Source organism: Mustela nigripes, chromosome 12 (assembly GCF_022355385.1).
Source record: "Mustela nigripes isolate SB6536 chromosome 12, MUSNIG.SB6536, whole genome shotgun sequence".
NCBI classification, from domain to species: domain Eukaryota; kingdom Metazoa; phylum Chordata; class Mammalia; order Carnivora; family Mustelidae; genus Mustela; species Mustela nigripes.
The window spans coordinates 58,048,725-58,069,408 of NC_081568.1; the positions used below are offsets into that span (position 1 = coordinate 58,048,725).

The 20,684-nt window shown below is 47.5% G+C and overlaps 1 protein-coding gene across 2 annotated transcripts in view; it reads right to left on the reverse strand.

Moving 5' to 3' along the window:
- The window catches only part of SLIT3 (slit guidance ligand 3), a 589,038-nt gene that overhangs the window by 185,007 nt on the left and 383,347 nt on the right, over window positions 1-20,684 (reverse strand). For both annotated transcript variants that reach the window (XM_059417324.1, XM_059417323.1), the window contains exon 5: window positions 5,856-5,927. In XM_059417324.1, the coding sequence (XP_059273307.1) occupies window positions 5,856-5,927 (72 nt within the window). The remainder of the gene's footprint in view (window positions 1-5,855; window positions 5,928-20,684) is intronic.

The following is a 20,684-nucleotide window of genomic DNA, read 5'->3' on the forward strand; positions in this document are numbered from 1 at the left end:
AAGGATGGTACCCTGTTGCTTCTATAACATTTTAATGATTGTGAATGATCTCCTATATGTGACAAGTCAACTGCAAATACTCAAGGAATGACTGAACAAACATTCATTCAATGCATTTTTAGTCGACTGTACTCTCTGCCACGAACTGTTTTGGGCACCAGGGACCCCGCAGTGACAGAGGCAGGCAGGGGCACTGCGTACTCACGTTCATTCTGTGAGACAGATGGAGACAGGGTGACGAATAAGTGAATAAGTAAGTGAATAAGTGATAATTTCAGGGGCAATGAGTGCTCTGAAGAACTATAACTGGGTAGTGGGATAGAGAAGAGGGACAGTGGGGGACGGAGCTGCTTTGGTTGGGTCAGGGAAGGCCACCCTGACAAGCCGATGTTGGAGCTGAGACCTAACGGATCTGAAGGAGTTGACCACGGCGAGCTGCCAGTGCTTAGCATCCCATGCAAAGGGAGGGGTGAGCGCCAAGTCCCATAGGCGGGAAGCAGCTTGGGGTGTTTCAAGGGATGAGATGGAGCATGGGGAGCATGATGTGGGGGAGGGGGGCCCAGCCATACAGAGTCTTGCAGGGCATGGCCAGGAGCATGAACTCGGTTCCAGGCACAGTGACAGAAGGAATGGCTGCGGAGATTAGCAGACACGGATGCTCCCAGCGAACGGGTGCTTCGAGTCCCTCTGCACGCCTCCCTCACCCTCACATGAGATTACTGGCTGCTCACCGGGCGGGCGGAGACAGCCCTCATTAATCTCAGGAAGCAGGAGGGCAGACCGGGCAGTGCAGCAACCCAGACTAACTAGAGAACACAAAGGCCACCTGCCCAGCTTTGTTTTGAAACCGTCCATTCCAAATTCTGCTGGCTGGCAGAGACAGGGGGTTATTGATTTTCCCTTCTGGAATGCATGTCCTACAGAGTCCTCGCAAATAGAAACTGAAAAACAGAGAAAAACACAAGTGCTGGGAAAGATAGGGCAAGGCGACATTTTTTTTAAAAACAATCTATACTGGATTTTGTCTTTTTCTTCTTATGCTTTGTTGGATTGTGGCTTGTCATCTGTTTTTTTTCCCCCAACTCACTTCTTTTTCCCTCTCTCTGCGCCGTCCTGGTGACCCCCCTCTCTCCTCCTCTCTCACCTTCCCTATGTCTCTGGTCCTGAACCGGGCACAGCGTTGGCTTATGGGAGGCACTGTGCCGTGCTGGATACTGCTTTATCTACAGGTCAGTCTCTCTTAGGGTTTCTTCTCCAGACCTGTTTGTCCAGCTCTCTGCTTCTCTTTAAATACAGCACCTCTCCCCGCTTCCAGACAGGCAGCAGAGCAGGACGAGCCCGTAAAACCAGCTTTTAGTAATTGCATAGAGTGGTATCCCCGGCTAAGGACCTTTTCTCTCTTGAGAACCAGGAAGCAATCAGGGACTTCCTTCCACTGCCTTGTTGGGGTAGGGGCCATTAGCCCCCATTCCCACTGGGTTAATCACCACCTGTGTCCCGCCCTGGGCTCTGACGAGAGCTACCCACGTACCTCCCTGCCTCTGTGAATCAGGGCATCACTAGCTACAGCCTTCTTGGTTCCTTCCTGCTGTGAGCACGGCTGAGTGGAGAGGGATCTGGGTACACAGAAGTGTCTACGGGTAGAGTCTGGAACATGGTTGGGGGTGTTACTCAGAAGAGGTATGTAGGGAGGCCTAGGCCCAACTGTGTCTGCTGACTTTTACCAAATCAAACACTGATCGGAACTTAACTTTATCAGCTGGAAAATGGGTGTATCACAGTCTCTTCCTTCTTAAAGGGGAATGGCAGGACAAGCAAAGAAAATCCCATGTCAAAACTACAAAAGTTAAAAAAAAAAATAGACAATCCTTGACCGCCTTCTCCTAATGAAAAATATGGTGTCTCGGACAGGCCCAACTGTTGTCATTTCATAGTCTGATACTCCAATCACTTATCTTCTATTTCTATTTTACCTAAGAAATGAAACAGTGTTATGTTCCCTAAGCTCACACAAGGCGGTAGAGAAGGCGCAGCAGGGGGAATGGGAGATGCTTCTCAAACACAGTGATGAGAAGGATGTACATTCCTGAGATTTTAAATTTGTAACAAGAGAGACAGTCTACATGCGGGTAATTGAGGTCTGGTAGGAGGAGGAGTGTTTCCTTAATAGGTTTTATACAAACTTAATTTCTGCAAAGTGTCTTCTATTTTACATGTACTGATGCATATTTAAATGTATAACTTCAATTATCACCTCGACGCAGATGCTTCCCCCCCTTGAACTTGCTCCTCAGCTCTGCTCCTATGTCTCCAATTACCCACGCGGTATTTTGTCTGAAGGCTCTAAGCCTATTTCCTCTACCTCCCTCTTATGAAAACCATGGAAGCTGAGACTCATAGACATAGCTGTGGACCAGAGACCAAAGTCATTTACCCAGCAGGAACAAGAGGATGGGATGTCAGGCTCCCCAATTTCCAAAGACACAGAAGATGCTCCATTCACGCTGCCCGTGGAAGACCTGACATCCCTTCACACCCAACTTAGGGTCTTCAAGTCTGGCTCTTCTCTGGACCTTTCAGTCTTCGCAGAGTGGAAGCTCCAAGAAGGCAAAGCTCACAGGTCTACAGATCTCACTTTCTATGGCTTCCTTCAGACCTGGCATTTAGTAGGTTCAAAAACCATTTTGGTGGCTGCATAGATGAAAGACTATGGAAATTGACCATCATTCTTTGTATCATCTGAGCTTGGAAACTCGTCATTTTCCCCACGCCTTCCCTCCCCCCAGGCCACTTACACCTCATTAATTGCCAGTTTCTGTTGACTGGGCCCCTACTGGCATCTTTGGATCCTCCTTCGCTTCTGATTGCTCTCTTTCCCAAGCATGAGCCCTGACCCCTTACCCAGGACGCAGCATCATCTCCTGTTCCCGCCTTTCCTTTTTCTCCTCCTCCTGTCCTAGGCTCCTCTTCCACAATAAATGATTTCATCCTGACTTTTCCCACATTAGAAGCCATCTAAATTCTCAGTTACCTACATCTAAAGTCCATACACCCTGCAGGCAAGTCTCGCTGCCTCCTGGCTTTCACCTCTCTTCCTAACCTTATCATCTGTTGTTCTGCCTCATAAATCCCCACCCCCACGAGATGGTTCTGCTTGTGTCCCTTGAAACATGCCTTATACAGTCTTGCTTCTATATTTGCACACACTATTGCCTCATTTACTTTGTGAATTCCAACCGTCACTCAGGCCAGGGTAAAGTCTTTACAATTATAACAACAACCAAGGAATACATCAGTAGCAATAGCTAGAACTTTCTAAATCTCTTCCATGTACCAAGGATAGTACTAAGTTCTCCATACTCATTATTTTATTAACCTTCACAAAAAGCCTAGGAGGTTAAGTACAATTCTTATCCTTGTCTTATAGTGGAGGAAATCTAGGCTCAGAAGGGTCCAGTAATGTGCCTAAGGTCACAGACTCGTGTGCACAACAGCTGAAAATCAGACCTAGATCCACCAGGTGGCCAAAGCCATGTTTCTAACCTTTAGGCTGTGCTCCCTAAAGCCATCTTTCTTCTCTGAGCTCTGATAGTTACTTATTTGCCAGTTTTCACCTGGATTGTTAAATCACTAAACATCGTCTGGTACACATGTGTTTCTTGTCCCCAGTTTTACCGTAAGCCACCTGAGAATGGAATACTTCTGGGCCTCATAGGTTCTGCCCCACAAATGCATGCTGAAGGAACTGATTCCAAGTGTAATCAACCCCCCTTCAGTTCTGCTGGCTGATTCATTCCTTCAGCAGTGTGTTTACTGATCTCTCCTCTCCCCTCGGGACCACGTGCTGACACTGGCTATAAAAACAAAAGAGAAAATCCTCCCTAAATTCAGGCCTTTGAGTCAGACCTATTTGCAAGGCCTGGAGAAGGAAGGCCTGACACTTGCCCCCCGAGTGACTCAGGAGTCTGTGTTTGCAGAATCTTGAATCCTGGAGTCCCTGAGGCCTTTGTGAGGTTAAAGATATTACAGGAAAACAACAAGCCCCCCAATTCAGCAGCTACCATGACCCACTGTGAGATTTAGTCACTTTCTTGAGAACCCAAACTGCAGCTGGTGACTCCACAGCCCTGCGTATACATCCCTGCACGGTTTTGTTCTCGCTGTAGGTGTCCTTGTTAACTGGCCCATTTAAAATTAGAGCCAGGAGACAGGACAGATAAAACACTTTGCATATGTAAAATGTTAGTCTGGGGATCAGCCAGCTTAAGAAGCTGGTTGACCTTGAGTTAGTCACTGCCCTGCTCTAGTCCTCAATTTTCTCACTGTTGACCGGTGGGGTTTTAGAGGATCTCTAAGTTCCCCTCCTGCCTTGCCTTTCTGAGATGCTAATTCACACAGTCTCTTAGTTTTGGTTTATAGGCAGTCTTCAGTCACATTCTCCAGGGCTTTGCCTGCTCCAGCCTGCCCTCTCCTCCTTCTGAGCAGACACCCCCAGAAGAAGCAAGAGGGCAGCTTCCTGTGTGGGATCCCCTTGAAAGTCCTCTCTGCCCTAGGCTCCCTTCACCTTGAGAAGCCTCTGCCCTCTTGTGTGCTTTGCATGTTAAACAGCTAAAGCTTCCCACCAAGTTCTCCGCAACAGGGGAAGCAGACAGCCTGTATCTGGAAGCCATCACCGGCTTCCCAGGACACTCATATCCCTGCAGTCCTTATAAGGAAAACCGATAGCTAAAGTAGTTTTAAAGAAACTTCCTTCAAGACTTCTCAAGTTGAGCGTGAGCCCGTAGAGGCCAGTGGACAGAAAGGCCTGCCTAGGCAAACCCAACTCCCTTCTGTGCCCCTCTCCCAACACATGCTCTGAACACACCGACACCGTGGCAGGGAAGAGGATTTGGAAGGCACAGTCCTTGTGAAAGTAAGAACCCAGGAGTCACTGCTAAACAGGAAATAGGGGAGGCCGGGTTAACAATGACAAAGGTTATTTGGCAAGTTAAGAACCGTAGTGATGGACGAATTCCACATGGATCGCATCAATGGACACAGGCATCTGCATGGGGTAGAATTACACAGAATCACAAGGGCAGGAACGCACACAAACGAGGGTGTGTAATTATCTGAGATCTGAAGAATAACATCTGTGGGTTGTACCCATGGCAGTTTCCTGGTTTTCATACTGTACTTCTTATGTAAGATGTTACCACTGGGAGGAAACTGGGGTCAAAGGGCGCATAGACCTATGTACTATTTTTGAAACTTCCTGTGAATCGATAATCACTTCAAATTAAAACTAAACACACCCTCAAAACCAACCAGCGAGTACAGTGAGTGGACGTGGCTGTGTTCCCCCACAATCTCGGGACCCCAGTGGGTAGGCCCTCTCACAAGATCTTATTAGTAACAGTGACATCTTCGCCATCACGATCATCACCGCCATCGTCAAGGCTCCTGTTTATTGAACACTTACCACATACGAAGCACACGTCCTCATTTGTGTCAACACCCCCACCAGTCTGTCGTCCCCATTTTATAGAAAATAACGACCCTGGGAGTAGCTGAGTCAAGTCCCAGGCCACAGAGCTACTGTGGGGCCCGGGTCTGACCCAGGTCTGGGACTCCAGTGCTCACACTTGGGGCCGAAAAACCAGAGCGCGACAGGACTCCGTGGAGCTGTCATGGCATCCGACGTGTGTTCCCTGGAAGCCACTCAAGCACATCCCTCCCCCTGTCCCAGAGGCGCCTGCACTGAGATACCACACAGCATGGTGAGACCACCTTCCTGTCCCATCCCTCACCCCTATTCTGGCCAGAAAGCCACATCTGCAGAGGAACAACAGCGATAACAACAAAACATCACTCACAAGTTCTTCACGTTGGCGATGCCCCGGAACGCCTTCCTCGGGATCCCCAGGATCTGGTTTTCGCTCAGATCTCTAAACAGGAAGAGAAGAGGCACACCGCGTTAAGGACCCAGGCCCGGCGTTATCTGCATCTCATTATGACAACAAAACCCCTGGGCTGGCTGCCTCTGCGGTCAGGAGTGGTGGAGGGACTGTTCAGTCTCTGGCCCCAGGCTGCTACAGCCTCCACATTGTTCCTGCCGAGATGGCCTTTGCTGGAATGGTTACCAGGCGGGAGCAGCTTGCCTCCAGGGCGGGCTCTGTGGGTGGTCTTGCACCTCCAGGCCACGAGCCAAGACGCTGGGTTGTTTGTTGCGCATACCGCACCCAATTCTCTGTTTTGCCACCTCCCCGAGAGACCCCTTGCCCCCCTCCTCTCTTGCCGTCCCTCCCCCACTGCAGGGTCAACAGTACTCAGTCTCCCACTCTCAGGGACTCTCTGCCTTTGTCATCTGGAATTGGAAAGGAGCCTAGCCATCCTGATTTTCCGATGGGGGTGACCATCTCTGTTTACCCCAGACACCCCCTGAGGGACCTCCTGGGCTTAGTGACAGGCATGATGACTTCAAATTGCATTTCTACAAACCTTCCCCAAAGTGGGGGGTCCCACGGGCGCCTCCTGTAGCATTAAGCAGTGCTAATGTGTTGTTTCGAGAAGGAAAGGTAAGGGACAAAGTGACAGGTGTTGAAACTGTCTCAAACCCAGGTCTCGTGCCAGGGTCCTCGTTAACAATCCCCCAAACCTCAGTTTCCTCTCCTAAGACCCATGTGGTTAGTTTTCTGTTTCCTTCCTCCAAACCCCCACTCAAACCAAACTCATGCACTTGTTTTCATTCATACCTCAAGCTTGCTTGGAATCTCAGTAATCAATGATAGCAGTATATGTCTATACACACACACACACACACACACACACATCAATCGTATGCATATACATCTATAGATACAGATATATAGCTCAATTATTGTGAAAATAACACAAAAACCATTAGATACAAAGGTAAAAAATCACCTACCCAGACCATAACCAGAGTTACAAATTAGGAGCAATATATATAAATTTCACCAATGTGATCTCACAGTATATAGTCAGTAATAAACTTTTTTCACTTATTATACTGAGAACATCTGTTCATGTCATTAATAGTCCACGTATGCCAACATTTTTAATCACTGTATATCATCCAATTGTATACAGGGCTGTAGGATCCCGTACTGCGGGGTCGGGAGAAGGGATTTGTCATTTAAGGGAATGTGAGGATGAGGTTTCCTCCCCACACCTTTCTGGGGCAATTGTTGACCTCCTTCCTTGGTAGGAAGTCCTGTAAGGAGAAGATACTGGGTTGCAGGGTCAACATCTTTAACTGTCAAGTTGTCCCAGAGGCAGATTGTACTAATGGATACCCCCCCACCCTGATTTTCCACAGGAACCTAATCAACAGCTAAAGAGGAACTCCTAATATATTTGGAAAGAGAGGTCAGCCAACCATCCTCCACAAAAACCTGGGCTGTCTAAATTAACCTCGTGTGAAGGAGCAGGAGGAAAAACAGAAAGCAGGAGAGAGGCGTTCCTTTCTGCTTTCCCCTGTAGAGAGGAGTTACCACACTCCGAGCAGCTGGCTGGAACCTTGGACACTTGGGAATTGTCTGGGGCCACGGTTAAGCCCCAAGGCAAGGCTCGGAGTTGGGGTAAGGTGTAGCTATGACTAGCGGTGGCTTCGGGGGCTGAATAACACGGTGTTCCCCATCTCAAATCCAGTTTCCTCTGTCTGCAGGCTCCCCCGGCTGAGCCTGATTCAATGAGCAGGGCTCCAGCCTGAAGTCAGGGCACTGAACAAAGCCCACAGAGACAGCAGAGGTCAGGCAGGGTCACCAGGGTCACTCCTCTGCTCTCCATCAGACTCCAGGAGAGGAGGGCACAGGTCCTGTCATCTGACTAATGCAGTTTCCACCAGGCATCTGGGCTGTACCCAGGGCTCCAGCAACCACAATGGGCCTAGTCTTCTCTGCCAAGTAAAGGCTGGTCTCCAGGACAGCGAGCCCCTGCCCTCTCCCCTCCCAGGCTTGGTTGCTACCTTTGGCCGCTCTGGGAAATGGGTCGGGCCACACTTCTGGCCAACCCCTGATGATCAGAATCCGGGGCATGGGAGCAAATAGGAGAGAGGTTTGGACGAGTCAGCAATAACCATGCCTGGGAGCCAGGAGAAAGCACATGTGCTTCAGTAGTTCACTAACCATTAGAGTTTACTATGCCCCAAACACACTGAAGAAATAACCATCTCTTGACAGTTCTGACTTATAATACAGCGGGATGATAAGAGGAGAGCAGCATTTTAGCAAGCTATCCAGCCTAGCTGCTGGGAAACGTCCCACAGAAGCAATCACGCGGGCGAAATCCTACAACCACCCAGGGCAGCCACTCGGGCTGCTCAGCCCTATTTTGTTGCTGGACGTTGATCCAGTCTTGCTCCTAGTTTAAGGGCCCCAGTTGAAAGCACAGCTTTCTTTCCACCTCCCTGCCATGGCTTTCCGCCTGCTGCCAACTGAGCAAAAACGGTGGGTCATAGGGAATTTATCTGTTCCCCATGACAATCTGCTTGTAAATTTTATTAATTTTATTTTCCATTGAGCCTCTCTTCTCCAGCTAACAATACCACCGCCATCCATCTGCAGGATTGTATATTGATTTCATAAATACCTCCAGTAGGCTGACCAACTGACAGCTTTAATGGTGTTACTGATGGGGCGTGGAGGAGGGTTCAGGGCTGGGTGCTTCGTTTTTCGGTAACTGTCCCTTCACAATTATCTCGAGGCCTTTGTGAAGGCTCCTAATAGCCTGTTTATCTCAGCGTGATGCCAGAGCATGGAGCCAGTGCTAAGCGCTACCCTTGAGAGAGACAAGAGGCACCATTTTCAGCAGACATTTAAATAAAAATAACAAAATCTATCCATAGTGCCCCAGAGCCTAGTTCCGGCCAATTGCTTGCCGGGAGTTTCGTGCCTTGCCCCTCCTGAGGGAAAATGCTTAGAAGGAACCAGGGAAAAATAACTTTTTTTTTTTTTTTTAAACATTAGATGAAAGGTACGAGGCTGGAGCACGGCGAGAGGGTAAGGGGCGTGCTGAGATTTTCTAGGGGAAGTAAAGGAAGACAGCTGTTGGGAAACGCTTTCTTGGTTGGGAAGTCGGGCTACAGGTTGGGATGTCTTTTTAAATAATTAGGACTCTGAAAGAAAGGGGGACTGCATTAGCTAAAGTGCATTTTCCTGCTTCCGGAAAATGATTAACCGACGGATTATTCCATCCAAAAACACAAGACCAAAGAGGACTTATTAAGGAGACAGTAAGTCAAATAGGAGTTGGCAAGAACCAATATATCCCCCTTCCAGCCAGCGCCCCCCCCCCTTTTAATTTACTAAAATGCTTTGGACACAGATTAACTTTCTTCACAAATTTATTATTGCTTCATCTACCTTGAAACGGGAACTGCAGACACTTTGATAAATGGATTGAAAGGCTGTCTAGTTCCAGTGGAGCTTTGAAATGCTTCCCGGGGCTCTCCCTGCAATGTCAGGCGTGCTTTGTTCTCCAAGCAACAGTGACTGACAGTCCCCACCTTCACCCCCACCTCTGCCCACCCCGTGTTTTCCAGGGAAGACGGCAAGGCAGTGTCCTCTTTGCTGTGGTGGGGACAATGCGCTTGTCTCAGTCACGTTCATGCTCCCAGGAAGTCCCGTGTTAAATGGCAGTTAGTGGAGGGTGGAATTTACTCCTAGATGTCAATCTTCAATTATTCTAAAGGTACAGGATGGGGCTTGGAAGCTCCCGCAACCTTGGGGCATTCTTGTTTCTGAGGTGGGGCAAGCCAGTTAGCTGGACAATCATTGCAAACTACGGAAATGCTGCAGTTTCCCCATCTTTACAGCAGGGGCTTTATGGACCTCCTCGGTTCATCACGGGGATGAAAGGAGTTGATATGTGTGTGTCTTGCATAGCACCTGGAACCCTGTAGGCATTCACCAGATGGCTGTATTTATTCCTTGGATTTTCCGCCCATTTAGTCCTGCATTTTACATTGCTGAAAACATCCTTTATGACCCTCTTCAGGACATATGTCTACAACTGTGCAAAGAATTGAACACATAAACATTGCTAATATTCTTTCCATAAAATCTGGGGGAGGGATCAAAGTTTCCCTCCTCTATCATCGAGATAGGAGTATCCGTATTTTATTCTAGAGTCTTTTGAATGGGAGAGGAGAGCTTAATTCAGGGGAAAAGGTTCGTCTCAGATTGGGCTCTTAAAGCAGCTGACAAGTAACCAAGTGATGGATTCACAAAGTGCTCCTGGAAGACACCAGTAACGGCTACAGGAAGCACGATCAAGAAGGGAAATAAAGGTCAGTTAGGAAAAGTCCTAGCCTTAGCCCCATACCCTGGGAGCTCCTGTTTCTAACCAAGGGATCTGGGCCTTTAGAGCTCTGCACCAGACAGTCCTTGGTTAGAGAACACCCAAGAATAACACAAATTGCCCGGCTCTGCCTGTTCTCCATAAGGCTGAACAAGGTGACCATAACAACTTAAGGACACATCGCTGAAGAGGTTCCTGGTCCTGATCTTTTCCTCAAAATCTGAAGAAGCAGGAGATGGGTACCAGTGTCAGTAAAACGACCCAAGGGATCCAAACCAATGCATTCATACAAAGGCCGTAAGGATAATTCTCCTGATTGAGAAGTTCTCAGAAGATTAAAAAAAATTATTCATGAAAGATGACCCATTCAAGGAGCAAGAGGTCACAGGGGGAAGGTTAGTGACCAAAGGAAATTGGAAAAACCCAGTCTGATACCTTCCTTTGTCTACCTCCCCAGATTCCTTGCGCCGAGACCAATCAGGTACCTTTTTACTAACTTTAAAAAAAAAAAAAAAATCCCATCAACTCTTGATTAACCAGACTAAAAGATGGGATGACCTAAAAACATTTCTAGGGGCACCTGGGTGGCTCATTCAGTGAAGCCGCTGCCTTTGACTCGGGTCACGATCTCAGGGTCCTGGGATCGAGCCCTATATCAGGCTCTCTGCTCAGCAGGAAGTCGGCTCCCTCTCCTGTACGTGTGCATGCTCTGTCAGATAAATAAATAAAATCTTAAAAAAATAAAAGTACTTCTATTTGGAACCATTACTGGATTTGAAATCAGGGCTGTGGATTACCACTCTGATTCTTTTTGGCCTGAGGATGTATTAAAATTACTTTCTTGGTCACTGTCTAATAGGAGGAAACCAGCCCTATCAATCAAAAGTCATTTAGGGAGCTAAAAATTTTCTGATGAATCCAAAAATTCTTATACTCTCCCTGCTGCCATCTCATACAAAGCTGAACCCTGCTCCCCTTAGCCCCAACTCCTAATAATAGAGGAACTTTAACATTATCACTCCGCCCAAGGAGCCCAAGAGAAAGATGGTCTTGCTTTCCTTATTTTATATAGTGGGAGGGACAGACATGCAGGAAAAATTATTCCCTGGGGATTTTACAATGTGGACTTTGGGGAGGATTTATCTTAAAAGGAAAATCTCTTCTGCAGGCAATTTATCTTAATAAGCAAGATTATATGTTTGCAGTTGGGTCACTGTCAAAACCAAGTGAGCCCCAAGCATATGTCCCAGCTAAGAAGCCCTGGTGCCTCCAGCTGGGTGCCTAGTCAATGGCATCCTTTGTCTGAGGGAGATTATAATGGGATAACTGAATCATTCCCTGAAAGAACTGCCAGGAGCGTCAGGGACCCAGAGAATCAAAGGATCCATGGGGGACAGAAAACCAAAACCCAAAACATGACCAACAAAACAAAACAAAACAAAAAAGCTTCAGTCATTTTCCACCACTCCAGTTGGCTTCTGAATATTTCATTGCATTAGTTTACAGGCTTGCTTTCTTGATGCTAAAGTTACTGAATGAAAGAGAGGAGGAAAAGCTCCTTTCATTCTGCCTCCTCTGACAAGCCCATTAGCAAAGTCCCAGCCCACCATTCAGATGTTTAATATGGCAGATTAAGTGTCAACTCAGATTCTTTCTTTCTTTCTTTCTTTTTTTTTTTTTAATTTTCAGCTCAGATTCTTAATTCATGCAGCAAAACATAAATTTAGCACCTACTATGTGCTATGCTTTGTCACGTGTTGGGACACAGAAGCAAAAAGAACCGAGTTCCTGTCCTCCTGGAGCTTGCATTCTCTTTGACCCCTGATGCAAACAAACAGAACTCTTCCCACATTTAACTGGAAAGTAAATATCTAGATGTTCCCAAATGTAAAGCTGCAGTTTTACTGTTTTGTTTTGTTTTGTTTTGTTTTGTTTCCTTTTCAACCAGAAAAAAACCCTAAAACCTAAAACCCCATTGCAGACTGTTCCTAACCAGCAAGGAAAAGAATTCACAGCTTTGTTTTACTCGAGGCTGGACATCTTTTTAGTTTTTGGGGGGGTGGGGCGGAGGAGGGAAAGATGCCGATCTGAATCACTGGGGCTTGCAGTCTTGTTTCATCAAGTACTTGGGTTCTGTCTTTCAAAGTGGACAGTCTGATAAAAATAAGGACTGTCTGAAGATATTAGGAGTCGGCCCGGGATGGCACGGGCAGCTGTTCTCACAGCGGGGCTCATGGGCTACCTCACCACAATTTACTGATGATGCTTCAAAACAATACAAATCCCTGGTTTCTAGAATAATTTAGATAGGATAATGGTATTGTGGGCTATGTTTCCCTTCATTTAGGTCTTTATCTTTGAGAGATACATACTGAAGCAATTAACGATTAAATAATGATGTCTGGGTTTTGCTTCAAAATAATGTGGAAGAAGGGGGGAGTGGGTGGAAGTGGAGAAGGAGTAAGATTGGCCGTGAATGGGTACTTACTGGAGCCAAGTGTTAGGTGCAAAGGAGGTTCATTTATAATTTGTGCTTGACATTTACATATGTGTGAAATTTTCCAGAATTAAAAAAAAATAATAATGCAGATTTCTGGGACCCATCCCGGACCTACTGAGTCAGAAACCCTGGGGATGGGCTCTGGAGCATCAACTTTGGACAAGTTTGAGAGCACAGGCAGGATGATCTGTGCTGAGTTCACACCCCATGCTACTTAATGGGCTGTGTGTCTGTTAAGAACATCAATTCAATTCTGAGCCTCAACTTGTGCTTCTGTGAAATCAGGATAAGCAATGAGAGTAATGAAAAATCAAGTACTTTCTATACTCTAATGCAGGATATAAATGCAAATCACTATCTTTGTTTTATTAGCATGAAGCTCACAATTACAGTATCCTACTACCTTGAGTGTCAAGGGGAGATTTGGGGTCCAAGATGCAAAGGCCTCCTGTGTCCCAGGTGTGAGTGAGCCTCTTGGTGTTGGACAAAATGCTTATGGGATAGTGTCACAGAAGGCTAAAGGGGGACAGAGTGACAATATCTAATTCGTACCTGATGAAGCCATTCAGGGGCCCCGTTTGGAGGTTGACCTAGAAGAGCTAAGAGTCCATAGGTGGTTACACCCCTCCCGAGGACCCCAGCAAATCACCAGGAGGGAACCAAGCCCTTTGTCCCTGGACTGTCCTAAACCAGCAGGGAAGACACTGGCGACTGGGATTAGAGCGTTCCGGGTTGGGCCTCACAGACAAGTGTTCCCCGAGGTTTCTAGGAGGACTGAAGCAGAGGAGAGAAACACCTGGAGGACAGGTCAGGAGCAGCTGGGCTCTGAGGCAGATCCCAAGCGGTGACCATTCTAGAGCAGGTGGAAACCTGATGTCTGAGCACCCGGACTTAAGGAGATCCCCCAGGCGGAGAGACTAAAGGCTGCAAGTAAAGTTAGGGTTATTGGTTTGCTCTATGATTAGTTACTAACATACACACCTTCTGGCGCCTTAGGAGCAGATGTTCTAGAAATCACAAATTCAATTGCATTAGGATCACACAGGTTCAAGAAAATGAGCAAATCAGGCTGACCATGGACCCACAAACATGGAGGACACAGGGCCCAGTCCACTGAATTCCCCCCAGTTCAAATCAAATAACCCTCCATGCTGGTGCCAGGACACTGCACCCCAAGGCTGAAGGGTACAGAGGCCAACACCCCTCCAGAGGGGATCTGCTAATTCTAGGACAGGATCATCCCATGGAAATATAGCATAAGACACTCATGCAATTTAATTTGTTTCATTAGCTGTATTAAAAATAATAAAAAGAAATTGTTGAAATGAATCTTTTTCATTTTCATTTTACTTAACCCAATATATCAAAAATATTTTAACATGTAATCAGTATGAAAATATATTGAGATACTTTATATTCTTTTCTACACCAAGTCTTCAGAATCTGGTGTGTATTTTACATCCATCTAAGTCAGACCAGCCACAGTTCAAGTGGTCAGTAACCACACACGGCTAGCTAGCACCTGTCATACTGAACAGAGCACTTCTAGAATAAGGTGAGGAGCTCGATGCTGGAGTTCTGCACCCACTCATCATTAAGAGAGGAAAAGAGTATCAGCTATTGGAACAAATCTAAAGGAGTCCAGTGCGGGACTCCTCAGAGGCTGGGCGCAGGGTGGATGGGTAAACAATAGAAATATGGAAGGGAGCCATTCAAGATAGAAACATTTGGATTTAAGGGCTTGAAATATCCCAGTCATTCAGCCATTCCTCCTCCACAAAGAGAACCTCCTTCCAGCCAAAGGATTTAATTTGCGTCTTTCTGAACGAACTTTCCAGGGCTGGCAGGGTTAACCAATGCTTGCAGTCCAAACAGAAGCTTTCCTCATCGAATTATCATATGCAACGCCAACTAAAGCTCTTTGCGTTCAGGAAACAGCATTATAATTGACTGATCATCTCCAGCAAATGGTACAGAAGCTGAGCTTCTCAACAGCTCCCTAATTCCTAGAATTATCACAATTTAGCGACAAGGTAGTTACATCAGATGGGATTGGGGAGCGCTTGTTATCAGTCTAATTGTGCCTTCTGTTCTGGTCCAGAATTCCCTGCTTCACTAAGTGGCTAAGAAACATCACCAGGATTCTTTTTTTTTTCTTTCTTTTTAAAAATATTTTATTTATTCGTTTGACACAAAGAGAGCGAGGGAGAGATCACAAGTAGGCAGAGAGGCAGGCAGAGAGGGAGGGGTGATGCAGGCACCCCGCTGAGCAGAAAGCCTGATGCGGGGCTTGGTCCCAGGACCCCAAGATCATGACCTGAGCTGAAGGCAGAGGCTTAACCCACTGAGCCACCCAGGCGCTCCCATCACCAGAATTCTAACTACCTGCATCTGACTCGAGTTCGTGTGTCCACTGCCACGTACCCTTTAGGGGATGGCACTGAGACTGTGGTGTTCTTACATCGTGGGCTGAAACCTGATGCTGAAAATCACCTGATCATAAGGATTGAATTACATGCCCAAGATAGCCCTTTGCCAATTTTAAGCCCAATGGAATGTTTTGGTTTAACTTCCCAATCTTGATGTGAGTGAGTGTGTGTGTGTGTGCGTGCGCGTGCACGCGCATGCAGTGGGTGGGGGGTAATCCACCTAGTTCAAAGGGATGGGGACCAGGGTTTTCCTTTTTTTCTTTGTTTGGAGCTGTGCATCTGCTCAATGGAGCTGGGGAAAGGGAGCCCATTTCTGTGCAATCCATCCTCCTTCCAGGCTGACATACTGTTCCTACCCCCTCCCTTCCCTCTGTCCCTCTCCCTTGGCAGCCCTCTGAGTCTTTCATCCCTAATTTGATTGTCGTAGCTGACACCGTCAATCCGAAATCCAGTAGCATGTCTAAGGCTGGCTGGTCAAGGGGAGTGGATGGGGAGCAGAGGGGGAGGCAAATTCATCTTGAGAATAGCTTTATGTAAATCGATCCTCCAGCCGAAAGCTGGAGCCAAGCATTTGCTGATTAATTGGAGAAGCGTCCTTGTTCCCGTGTCTTCTTTAGAGAGATGGCCCAAATTGAGTCCTCTCTTCTTCACAAAGACATTCTCGTGCCAAAAAGCTTTTGCAATTAGGAGATGAAACTTTATGAGCAGGGGGTGGAGGCAGCAGGGGTTGGGGGAGCATTTATGGAATCGTTCTGAAATGAAGTATGCGCCTTTGGGTTGCTGCAGGATTAACCGCTGACCTAGGCACCTTCATTTGCCTCCCAGATGGTAGCCTGATAGCCTAGGTTCTGAGGCAGAATATCCCAGAGGCAAGGCTCCGCTTGTACAATAAGCAAAAATTAAGGGGGCTGGAAAGTGTACCTTCTAACACGTTTTTCTGGCAGATTCCAAATTCATATTTTCAATGACCACTTGGGCCCATTTCTGTTGGCATCAGGAAGGACAGTGTGTCTGTGATTGACCTAATCTCTTTTCCCTGTACCCCTTAAAGCCTCTGAAAAAGAAAACTCCAACGAAATGCCACACCATCCACCAGAAGTGGTCCTTTAACCCTGGGCGCTGTTAAATCTGACCTTACCCAAAGGCTCAAGGCAGATTAGGGACTTAGCCACAGGTAGAAGTGAGTTTGAATCCAAAGAGATCACATGCTTGCCAATCCTTGTGCTGACTGAAGGTCAAGCTTGTATGGAAACATAGTCATTTCCACGGGCTCCTTCATTAAATTATTAGTCTCACATGGTCAGAAACTTTTGCTGAGCCCAAGTGCTGACACACCGCTTAAAAAAATATTTGTTGAGTGGATTAAAAATAAGCGAAAATGATTTCATGTCATTGCCTGGTTCATGAATGGTCAAGAATACAAAGCTACGGGGATTTTCCCCCAAGTCCTGTCTATCCCTTTAGATTATAGAGAGCTCTGTCTCTGTGCTCCTACCCTTCTATCTCAGCCTCGCTGATGCAGGGCAGGGTTCAAGAACTAATGCCACTAGAACAGGCTTACGCTCTAAAGAGCCACCGATCAAGTCTGACTGAGATGGGTTTAGTGAGCTACCCTGAAGACTGGGAATGAGCAGGTTCCTGGGAAGGGAGGCTAAGCAAATGGTTTGGCTTTTTAGAATCGGGTTTAACCCTGGTCTGAGAGGACACCAAGAATTTGGAAAATGAATTCGGTTCAGAAAAGAGCTGTGTGCCTGACAAAGACACATCTCCAAGAACACCCCCTCCTCCTCTCCTCATTTCTGAATTCTGGCACTCACTGGGACTAGGAGAATACTGATAATCAAACCCCGGGGACAGAAGGAGACACTTGTAGCATCACACTATAGGACATGTCAGAAAGGGGATGACTGGCAGGGAGAAAGCTTTGATTATCTTTGTGATAATTTGCTCTGTGATCACTCTCCCTTCTGCCAAAGGGTCTAAGAGGTGTGGAAACCCCCACGGAGCCTGAGAATTAAGGAGTCCAACCGGGGAAGGTGGGAGCAGAGAGGCAGGCCAACGGGCTGAGGCATTGTCGTCTGGGAGCAGGTAAAGCCACTTCCTGATTTCTATCCCTGTAATGTTCGGTGTTCAACTTGGTCATGAAGAAAGGATCTTTTCTCTGGGTACCCTGTGTGTGTCTGACCCAGGACTCATGTTTTATGGACTGAGCAACTCCTCCTTCCTCCACTGGAGGATATGCTACTGGGCTCGTCCTCTGCCTCTGCTCATTTTCACTGAAGAAACGGGAGCCCCTAGGGGTCAGGGGGTGTTGGGTTGGGAGGGATTATGCCTTGGCCTGTGGCTGCCCAGTGGCTGGAGTCTGGAAGGCAGAGCAGCAGATCAAGGAAATGGGGCTTGTGTATGCCTGTTCTTTCTTGTAACTTTTCAGAACCCCATTAAATAAGTGAAACCTCAGGGATGAAGGTGAGATGCTATCCTGGGGCCATCCGCTGGTAAAATCAATGCAGTCTCAGAGAGGCTCAAAATTATCTTCTGCCCAAGCAGGAAAGCAATTCAGCAAGAGCTCAGTGCCCTGAGCTGCACAGCCAGCTTCTCGAAGCCCAGGGCTGGGTGAAGCATATCACGGCTAAAGCCATTAAGCTATGTTAATACTATAGCATGACATTTCTCGCCGTGACCCCCTGCACTATTTATTGTTCCATTCAAAACAATTACAGCTATTGCTAATAACTCACACCTGTGGATGTCCTGGTATCGACTCGGGCGGAAAAGATGATGTTCTCTTGCTTATTTATGTAGGAACGGATGCAGCCCAATAGGCTGACACCAAGCCTGAAGTTAACTCTGAGGTTTAATCCCAGACCTGCTTCTGGCCATTTAGCTTGAAAGGCAGGAGATGAGGGGCGTGCGCTGGAAGAACCCAGTGATCCGCAGAGATGAAAGTAAGCGGTGATGAATGTGGGGCTGCTGTCACTGGTCTGATGCCCAATACCACGAACTCCGCTGTCCCAGGCAAAGAGGGTAGGACCTCTACAGCAGGAGATGGGGGTGGAGAGGAGGGATAGAGGGGGTGACTCCTTCTGAAACACCTCCCTTGCCTCTCTGTTCATTAACCATTGCCCGAGCCATACTCTGCCTGGTAACTCAGTTCCCTTCTTTCGTAAGTGACCCCAGATGTCCAGCCTATGGTCAGGATTCCAGGAGACAGAGAGGCAAGCTACTGGAAGCATGGCTCAGGAGCCAGAAAACCTCGGTGTGAATTCAGACTTGGCTTCTTGCTAGCCGTGTGACTTTGTATGAGCAGATCACCCTCTCTGAGCCTCAGTTTCCTCATCTGTAAAATGGGGACGATGAACATATTCATGGTGGGGATTATTATAAAATGGCTAATGAATTTAGAGCTGTATGTTACCTGGCTGGTAAGAAGCACTTGATAAAGACCAGTTATTATGAGTATCTGTTCAAGTCTGCGTTCAAAACACTATGAGTAGACGACAAGAAAATCTGCCCACATTCCTTGTCCCAGAGAACATTACAAAGGAGCTCAAACTGCAAAGCAGCAATTCCCAGTCAAATTTAATACCAAAGAAAGCAACACTTGGATTCTGCTCAGCCTGCCATTCCTCAGAGCTTCCCTGGGTCCTGCAGGGAGACCTGACCTCACAGATTCTACCAGGCTTTTCCTGGGATGCATGGTCAGGATGGACAGTCACAGAGTTAAAGCCCCACAGCTCTCTGCACGCCCTCTTGGAAGCTGGCTGGAAACCTACGGCTCCAACAGCAACTGCTGTGCAGAGAGACCAGCAGGAGGCACCACAAAGAGGCGGGACAACGATGGGGCCGCAGGAGGCAGCTGGGGGGACCACTGGTAGGAGAGCTGGTAGGAGGATCCAGTCAGGCAGGGTTTAGATGGGAGGTGTCCTCAACCCTAACTCGGGCTCCGGGCTGAGGACAGGCTGGTGACCAATCCTGGTGACCAATCCCCAATTTGTCCTTGGGACAAATCCAAGTAGCCCTCCATCTTCCGAAGGAAGCGGGGGAACATGACCTTGCCTGGGGTCCACAGCCGTGCAGCAAACAGCCACAAGTGGAGAGGCTGAGATCACTCAAGATGGGAAGGGGAGTTGAATTTGCTACTAAAGCAAATTCCCTGGTTATACTTCCTACCCCGTTAAAACAGTCCTGTGGCTTACATTTCAAAGCAAGGTCATCATTAATAAGGTGACCATGGAGTTAGGGGCTATGGGTGAAAGCTAAGAAAAGGAGAAAACATAGTCTGTGGGAGAGGACAAAAAGGGACAGCACGTATGACGTCACCTCTTAGGAAATGAAAGTCACCTCTGCAGACAGACTCAGCTGTTCAAGGCAAGATACTGGGCTTCTGTCCTCTCTCCTATCCCCAAACCCACCCTGGAGGCTGCCGTAGGAGTCAGAGGAAGGAACCAGAAAGTTAGCCTCTGAGTGCTGGTGTGGAGGGGCCATGTCTGTGATATTCTTTAACGTCAGCTATGGATGGTTGGGAGAAGCCAAGCAGAGAGGGACAGAGATACACAGAGAAATAGACGAGATTGAGAGAGAGAGATAGGGAGGTAGAACAATAGAGAAAGAGGGAGGGAAAAAGAGGCAGGGACACAAAAACAAAGAGGAAGGGAGATTGACAATGAGACAGAATAGAGAAAACAAAAGGGAAAAAAAAGAAAAAAGTCAGAGAGAAACACACGTGCATAGAAGCAGTGATTTCCCAGAAGAGATCATGAAAGGCAGAGATGCACAGAGAAAGAGAAAAGCACAGATGTGAGACAAAGGACACCGGGTCGAGACCAGTGCAAACACGCGGAAAGAGCTGGGTTGGGAGAACGAGGGGCAGAGGACAGCAAGAGGCAAGGATCCGGGGGAAGCTCTGCAGAGATCCCTCTCCACAGATCCTTTGCGGCTGGGCTTTCTCCGGATAAGGGGAGCAAGAAAGGGAGGGGATCCAAGGTCTCTTTTCCATCAGACATGGGGGGCTGCTCTGGAACCAAGGGACTGTGATTCTCCTGCCTGCACCGTGCACGGAACTCAGGCCTCCACCCCCTCCTGAGCCTCGTCCACAGACCACAGCCCCCTACACGGAGGGGAGCGGGGTATCACCCAAGCGCCCATCTCTAAGGAATGGCTCCAGTCCCTGCATCCCTCAGCTCCAGAAGGCAGGCACAAGAGGTTCTGGCAGAGGAAAACTTGCGGAGGTTTCAAACTTTTTACATTACGAAGCGAGTTTTTAAAAGCTCCATAAAATTTCAAGGCACATACTTAATGCTCAAATGGCAGAATATATCGATCCCTGCCCATCCTCTAGTATCTTAAGTTTACCCAGAGGACCATTTTATTTAATTAACTTGATGCTTTATTAATATAAATATTCTCCTATTGATCATAAGAGGGCCTGACAGGCACTCAAGCTGGGTATACAT